Source organism: Anopheles ziemanni, unplaced genomic scaffold, assembly GCF_943734765.1.
Source record: "Anopheles ziemanni unplaced genomic scaffold, idAnoZiCoDA_A2_x.2 scaffold_827_ctg1, whole genome shotgun sequence".
In the NCBI taxonomy this organism is placed as follows: Eukaryota; Metazoa; Arthropoda; class Insecta; order Diptera; family Culicidae; genus Anopheles; species Anopheles ziemanni.
The window spans coordinates 15,200-23,440 of NW_026690106.1; the positions used below are offsets into that span (position 1 = coordinate 15,200).

At 49.4% G+C, this 8,241-nt stretch overlaps 1 protein-coding gene across 1 annotated transcript; it reads right to left on the reverse strand.

The window, feature by feature from the left end:
• Positions 1 to 577: 577 nt before the first annotated feature.
• On the reverse strand, positions 578 to 5,773 carry LOC131292954 (uncharacterized). Its single transcript, XM_058321042.1, has 2 exons — positions 4,889 to 5,773; positions 578 to 4,588 (listed from the first exon to the last, which is right to left on the reverse strand). Exons 1-2 carry the CDS (start codon positions 5,771 to 5,773, stop codon positions 578 to 580), a joined length of 4,896 nt encoding a protein of 1,631 aa, XP_058177025.1.
• Between the last annotated feature and the right edge of the window lie 2,468 nt (positions 5,774 to 8,241).

Genomic DNA, 8,241 nt, shown 5'->3' on the forward strand with positions numbered 1-8,241 from the left:
TCGACTCCTGGGGCTAAATTTTTCTCGAAAAAAACGATTTTGGCGAGATTGACGCAAAAAAATTTTTTCCAAAAAACTTGGTTTTCGCCTACTTTTTTCGACTCCTGGGGCTAAATTTTTCTCGAAAAAATCGATTTTGGCGAGATTGAAGCAAAAACATTTTTTCCAAAAAACTTGGTTTTCGCCTACTTTTTTCGACTCCTGGGGCTAAATTTTTCTCGAAAAAAACGATTTTGGCGAGATTGAAGCAAAAAAAATTTTTCCAAAAAACTTGTGTTCTTGCGCGAGTTTTCTTTCGGGGTATGTTTCGGATGGCTTCAGCTGCGTTTTATAATTACCCGGGTGATTTTGGTGGAAGAGAGAGTTTTGCTTTATTGCAACTATCTTTTATAACCTTTTTGTAACTCCCTTTTAGTTCCCCTTTTTGACGTAACGGGTTCGGCCCTATAAATCAATTATGGCCGTAATTGCCATAATTGCCTATGTTTTTGTTTACGTGTTTGAATGTCAATTTTTGCCTGATCATCCTCCGCCCCCTTGACACTCGTCAACAATTATTCTCCACGTGGTGATAAGCTCAGTTTGTTGCCTCCGGTAGCAAGCAAATTTTAGCGATTGGCCTAACCGAAATTCCCTTTGCAGTTCTTAATGTTACCACACGTGTCAAACTATCCGTGCCGGGGTGCGTCTCAACTATCCGCGCGAGTGGCCATTGTGTTGTAGGAAGAGCCTCGTCCATCAGGATTGCCAGTCTGCCAGGTGCGAAATCTGAATTGCTGCAGGTCTTCATCGTATCCCTTTGCATCTCTTGTAGATACTCGCTGGCCCAATGTTTCCAGAAGCGCTGGACGAGCAGTTGCCACTTCTGCCACTCGCTCAGGGTGTACGTCTTTCGGTTTGAATAGTCCGGCTCGGGGATGGCGTTCATGGATGTGCCTATAAGAAAATGTGCAGGTGTTAAAGCGGCTAAATCGTTGGGGTCGTCCGACATAGGTAACAGCGGACGCGAATTCATTGCTGCCTCTATTTGGTGCAGCACAGTGATGTATCCTTCATAAGGCAGTCTCGTGCTGCCCAGCTGGCGAAACAGGTGCCTTTTGGCGGTCTTCACTGCAGCTTCCCACAATCCGCCAAAGTGTGGAGCCCTTGGTGGACTGAAGTGCCAAGTGATGCCCATATCAGCACAAGTCGAAACGATGATGTTGCTTTGCTCCTCATCATGGAACATCTCGAATAGCTCACTAAGCTCCCGGGCTGCGCCTTCGAAGTTTTTACCGTTGTCCGAGTAGATATGGGACGGACGTCCTCGGCGCGATGCAAACCGTCGAAGTGATGCTAGGAAACCAGCAGTGGTCAAATCACCCACTAGTTCCAGGTGAACAGCCTTCGTAGCAAAGCAAACAAATACGCAGAGGTATGCTTTGGCGGGCTCTGCTCGTTTGTGGATCGGTCGTAGGTAGATCGGCCCAGCATAGTCCACTCCGAGGGTCGCGAACGGTCGATTCGGTGTGATCCGCGATGATGGTAACTGCCCGATTTGTTGCTGCGCAAGTATGGGCTGTTGGCGAATGCATCGTAAGCAGTGCCTAACGACGCTTTTCACCAGATGTCGTCCGTCGAGTGGCCAAAATTCTTCGCGAATCTGGGAAAGCAGCAATCTTCCGCCACCATGTATGAGTTCTCTATGAAGGTGCTCTGCGATGCGGCGTGCGAAGATGTGCTTCTTGGGCAGAAGAATTGGATGTTTCGATTGATAAGGCAGTTGTGAGAGCTTGAGGCGCCCTCCTACTCTCATAACTCCTTCGCTGTCGATGAACGGGCTCAGACGTCTAAGTGGTGAGCGCTTTGGAACCACCTCACGCATCCTCAACCGCTCGAGCTCCGTTGGAAATGCGTCTTGCTGTGCCAGCTTGCATAGCACAGTTTTAGCAGCTTCCATGAGGTCCGGAGTGATAGTTGATGATGCTGGGGGCTCCAATGGATCGCGGCGAGTACGGCACTTCTCCTTAGCATTGCGCACGAATCTAAGGCAATACCCAATGACGCGTAGAAGCTTGGTGTATGATGAGTACCGCTCGAACCAAGGATGCACTGTCTCGATGACGGCAACCGCTGCACTCACTTGACGAATCTCTAGCTCGGCACCATCCGCAACCGTTGGTGTTGAATTTGGCCATTCAGACGCTGGACGAATTAACCACTCTGGACCGCTGCTCCACAGTGCACTTTTCACGAAATCTGCTGCGGTCACGCCTCGTGATACCAAATCAGCAGGATTCGAACATCCCGCAATGTGTTTCCAGGGATGGAGATGTGAGTAGGCTTGCACCTCCGCGACGCGATTGCCTACATACGTTTTCCAATTGTTGGGCGGTGAACTCAGCCAATGCAGCGTAACTGTCGAGTCGGACCAAAAATATGACTCCGCTGATTCGAGTCCCATCGCCTGCTTCACACGATCGTATAAATGCGCTCCTGTAACGGCTGCATTAAGTTCTAATCGCGGTAATGTAACCCGTTTTAGTGGTGCTAAACGTGACTTCGATGCTAATAGCGAGATTCGTACGTGTCCTTGTTTGTTTTCACAACGCGAGTAAATACATGCACCGAACGCGGCTTCAGAGGCATCACAAAACGTATGTAACTGAACGCGAGAATCAGGTAAGAGAGCGTAGCGATCACTTTTATAACCGGAAATAATTGGCCAGTCGGATTTAATGGATGTCCACTTTTTATAGATGCTGTCAGAAACAGGATTATCCCAGCCAGGCTTCTGCACCCACAATTCCTGCATCAGCAACTTAGCGCGAATGATGATCGGCGATATCAATCCTATCGGATCGAACATTCGGGAGATGCCAGAGAATATTAACCGCATTGTGGGGTAGCTAGTGTCGGCGTCGATCCGCGACTCGAAGGATAAAACGTCAGCTTCGGGCTCCCAAGCGATACCGAGTGCCTTTATCTTCTCGTCGGGCATAAATTGAAGCGTTGACTGCGTTCCGATCTGATCCTCCGTCAAACCAGAGAGCACGGCCAACTTACTAGAGGTCCATTTTCGCAGAGAGAATCCACCCTTTTTTAACAATTCATCGAGCTCCTCTCGTAGTTGCTTTGCTTGCTCCTCTGAATCAGCACCACCGATGAAGTCGTCCACGTAGAAATTTTGAACCAAAGCTTGTGCAGCATGCGGAAAGTTCGTGCCTTCATCCTCGGCCAACTGCAGCAACGTACGCGTAGCCAAAAAAGAAGATGGAGCAAGCCCGTAGGTCACCGTATTCAGCTCGTAAGTCTCCACTGAAGCATCCGGTGAGAATCGAAACAACACGCGTTGAAACCGACGGTCATCAGGATGGACTTCTATCTGCCTGTACATTTTCGCGATGTCACCAACGAGCGCTACTTTGTAGGTGCGAAAACGAAGAATTATATCCAGCAACTGGTCTTGCACTACTGGACCGACACGCAATGCATCGTTTAGCGAATATCCAGTAGATGTCTTCGCTGATCCGTCGAAAACGACCCGGAGCTTTGTCGTCGTACTAGATTCTTTCAAAACGGGATGGTGCGGTAAGTAATACCCGTGATCATTGTCTGCTGGAGACGTGGGAGTCATGTGCCCCAGTTCCAAGTACTCTTTCATGAACTTGTGGTATTCTTCTTTTAGGTCTGGATCACGTTGGAGTCTTCTTTCGAGAAGTATAAAGCGGTTCAAAGCCATATCCCTTGACAGTCCAAGTTTGTCAAAGAAATCTGGTTGCTTCGGAAGACGAACTATGTATCGACCCGATGGATCCCGCTGGGTTGTGTTTCGGTAAATAGCCTCACATTGGCGTTCTTCGGGTGAGTAGCCATCGTTGAACCATAACTCTTCTGATTTCCAAAACCGCTCGATGGATTCTTCTAGAGTTGTCATACAAATTACAGCTGTCGTGTGAGCAACATTAGAAGTGCCTTCCGAAGGCTCTGGCGATCCAATCGAACCAGTGACGACCCATCCGAATACGCTTTCCTGCAGCGTTGGAAGGGTAGGTGCTAGTTTGAGCTGGGCGCTACCTTCGAAGAAAGCAGCATAATGTCGAGCGCCAAGAATAATGTCGATTGCCGAAGATTTGTAGAACTCTGGATCGGCTAGGATCAGCTCGGACGGGATGTTCCAGCTCGTCGTGTTAACGTCCCGCAGCGGCAGCTTAGCCATCAACTTGTCGACAATCAAAAATTCGACACCCACTTCAAACTGTTTCGTTCGTGAGGCAATCTTCGCGTGAACGGATTCTTTCAGCGGACGGGTAGATTGGCCTGCACCCTGCAGCATAACATTAACCTTCTTTCTTTTTAGCCTCAGTCGATGAGCGAGCTGACTGCTTATCATATCAGGCTGCGAGGCACTGTCCAAAAGTGCTCGAGCTGGATGAACTAATCCGAAAGAATCAACTATATTGATGATGGCAGTTTGGAGCAAAACCTGCGTTGGTGCTCGCTCCATTGCTGCTGCGAAAGTTCGCTGAAGATTTGCCGTGTGATCGTTAGTGGCTGGTCCAATGCTCGCAGCTGGCATGGCAGTGGAGAATGTTCCGGCAGAGTGATCCTGTGACGTGTGTGAGTGCAACATAGTGTGGTGTTGTGAATTACAGTGGCGGCATTTGTACTGCGAAGTGCAGTCGCGGGCGCGGTGATTGTCTCGAAGGCAATTCAAACATAATCGTGCGTTCATTACGGTGCGATGGCGTTCGTTCGGGCTCAATGCAATGAATCGGGAACACTTTGCAATAAAATGCTCTGAATCGCACAGAGAGCATTTGCGTACAGCATTTGATGCCGCTGCAAAGCTTCCTAGCCGCGTGGGTGGCATCCGTTTTGTATGATGTTGCGCTTCGCTAAAACTGACATCCTGCTCCTTGTTCACCGATAGCGTTTCAAGCACTCGCATACGGCGCTGCAAGAAAACAATCAGGCTAGCATACGTCGGGCTTTCTTCGTTTGATGCGTGCTCCTCCCAGTCCCTCAGTGTGCTTGTTGGCAACTTGGTGCACAACAAGTGTTCCAGCAAAACACCCCATGTATCCGTCCTTTCCCCAAGATGGTCAAGGGTTTTCTTGTGCCGTTCGAACTCGTCCACTAAGAGGTGCAGTGCGGTCGCGGTTTCCCTTTTCGCGGGCGTCATAGTGAACAGTGCTTGCAAGTGACGTTTTTTCAATAAATATTCGTTGGAGTAGCGCGCCGTTAATGCCTGCCACGCTATCTCGTAATTTGCCGCGCTAATAGTGATCGCTTCTATCACTTGTGCTGCTTCACCCTTAATCGCTGCGCGCAAGTAATGAAACTTTTGGATGGCGGGAAGATCACGGTTGTCGTGAATCAGACACTCGAACGTGTCCCGAAACGTAAGCCATTCCATGTAATCCCCATGAAACTGAGGCAGTGATATGGTCGGAAGTTTAATACCAGCCAAGGAATTACCGGTGGCATTAAATGACGAGCCTTGTGAGGGTCTTTTTGCCTTCAGTTCTGCTTCCACCCGTATCAAACGAGGCTCGAAATCGGCGCGAAGAGCTTCATTTTGCTTGACCTCCTCTTCGGTTGTAGCTCCGTCTTCAAGCTCCTGCTGCAGCTTTTCAAGATCTTCACATAACCTTTCGAACTTGGATATTCTGGCTTCTACTTCAACAAGATCACGGTCTTGTTGAAAATCGCGAACGAAGCTTTCGTAACGGCTAAGTGAAACGAGAAGGATCGCTCTTCTCGACGAAAGGATGATGGGTTCCGCGGGCATTTTGAATCGAAAAACGGCGTACGTAGCGTTTATGGTATCGCGCAATGAAAACGGCCCGAAATCGCGAAGATAAAATTAACCAACGTTCGTATTTCAAGAATCCTGGTCACGGCACCAATGTTCTTGCGCGAGTTTTCTTTCGGGGTATGTTTCGGATGGCTTCAGCTGCGTTTTATAATTACCCGGGTGATTTTTGGTGGAAGAGAGAGTTTTGCTTTATTGCAACTATCTTTTATAACCTTTTTGTAACTCCCTTTTAGTTCCCCTTTTTGACGTAACGGGTTCGGCCCTATAAATCAATTATGGCCGTAATTGCCATAATTGCCTATGTTTTTGTTTACGTGTTTGAATGTCAATTTTTGCCTGATCATCCTCCGCCCCCTTGACACTCGTCAACAATTATTCTCCACGTGGTGATAAGCTCAGTTTGTTGCCTCCGGTAGCAAGCAAATTTTAGCGATTGGCCTAACCGAAATTCCCTTTGCAGTTCTTAATGTTACCACACGTGTCAAACTATCCGTGCCGGGGTGCGTCTCAACTATCCGCGCGAGTGGCCATTGTGTTGTAGGAAGAGCCTCGTCCATCAGGATTGCCAGTCTGCCAGGTGCGAAATCTGAATTGCTGCAGGTCTTCATCGTATCCCTTTGCATCTCTTGTAGATACTCGCTGGCCCAATGTTTCCAGAAGCGCTGGACGAGCAGTTGCCACTTCTGCCACTCGCTCAGGGTGTACGTCTTTCGGTTTGAATAGTCCGGCTCGGGGATGGCGTTCATGGATGTGCCTATAAGAAAATGTGCAGGTGTTAAAGCGGCTAAATCGTTGGGGTCGTCCGACATAGGTAACAGCGGACGCGAATTCATTGCTGCCTCTATTTGGTGCAGCACAGTGATGTATCCTTCATAAGGCAGTCTCGTGCTGCCCAGCTGGCGAAACAGGTGCCTTTTGGCGGTCTTCACTGCAGCTTCCCACAATCCGCCAAAGTGTGGAGCCCTTGGTGGACTGAAGTGCCAAGTGATGCCCATATCAGCACAAGTCGAAACGATGATGTTGCTTTGCTCCTCATCATGGAACATCTCGAATAGCTCACTAAGCTCCCGGGCTGCGCCTTCGAAGTTTTTACCGTTGTCCGAGTAGATATGGGACGGACGTCCTCGGCGCGATGCAAACCGTCGAAGTGATGCTAGGAAACCAGCAGTGGTCAAATCACCCACTAGTTCCAGGTGAACAGCCTTCGTAGCAAAGCAAACAAATACGCAGAGGTATGCTTTGGCGGGCTCTGCTCGTTTGTGGATCGGTCGTAGGTAGATCGGCCCAGCATAGTCCACTCCGAGGGTCGCGAACGGTCGATTCGGTGTGATCCGCGATGATGGTAACTGCCCGATTTGTTGCTGCGCAAGTATGGGCTGTTGGCGAATGCATCGTAAGCAGTGCCTAACGACGCTTTTCACCAGATGTCGTCCGTCGAGTGGCCAAAATTCTTCGCGAATCTGGGAAAGCAGCAATCTTCCGCCACCATGTATGAGTTCTCTATGAAGGTGCTCTGCGATGCGGCGTGCGAAGATGTGCTTCTTGGGCAGAAGAATTGGATGTTTCGATTGATAAGGCAGTTGTGAGAGCTTGAGGCGCCCTCCTACTCTCATAACTCCTTCGCTGTCGATGAACGGCTCAGACGTCTAAGTGGTGAGCGCTTTGGAACCACCTCACGCATCCTCAACCGCTCGAGCTCCGTTGGAAATGCGTCTTGCTGTGCCAGCTTGCATAGCACAGTTTTAGCAGCTTCCATGAGGTCCGGAGTGATAGTTGATGATGCTGGGGGCTCCAATGGATCGCGGCGAGTACGGCACTTCTCCTTAGCATTGCGCACGAATCTAAGGCAATACCCAATGACGCGTAGAAGCTTGGTGTATGATGAGTACCGCTCGAACCAAGGATGCACTGTCTCGATGACGGCAACCGCTGCACTCACTTGACGAATCTCTAGCTCGGCACCATCCGCAACCGTTGGTGTTGAATTTGGCCATTCAGACGCTGGACGAATTAACCACTCTGGACCGCTGCTCCACAGTGCACTTTTCACGAAATCTGCTGCGGTCACGCCTCGTGATACCAAATCAGCAGGATTCGAACATCCCGCAATGTGTTTCCAGGGATGGAGATGTGAGTAGGCTTGCACCTCCGCGACGCGATTGCCTACATACGTTTTCCAATTGTTGGGCGGTGAACTCAGCCAATGCAGCGTAACTGTCGAGTCGGACCAAAAATATGACTCCGCTGATTCGAGTCCCATCGCCTGCTTCACACGATCGTATAAATGCGCTCCTGTAACGGCTGCATTAAGTTCTAATCGCGGTAATGTAACCCGTTTTAGTGGTGCTAAACGTGACTTCGATGCTAATAGCGAGATTCGTACGTGTCCTTGTTTGTTTTCACAACGCGAGTAAATACATGCACCGAACGCGGCTTCAGAG

Excerpts from the sequence above, each read along its gene's own strand:
- LOC131292954 (XM_058321042.1), bottom strand. The coding sequence starts at position 5,773 with ATGCCCGCGGAACCCATCATCCTTTCGTCGAGAAGAGCGATCCTTCTC. Across the intron at positions 4,589-4,888 it reads CGGTGAACAAGGAGCAGGAT|GATCACTCTGCCGGAACATT; the intron begins GTCAGTTTTAGC and ends CACACGTCACAG.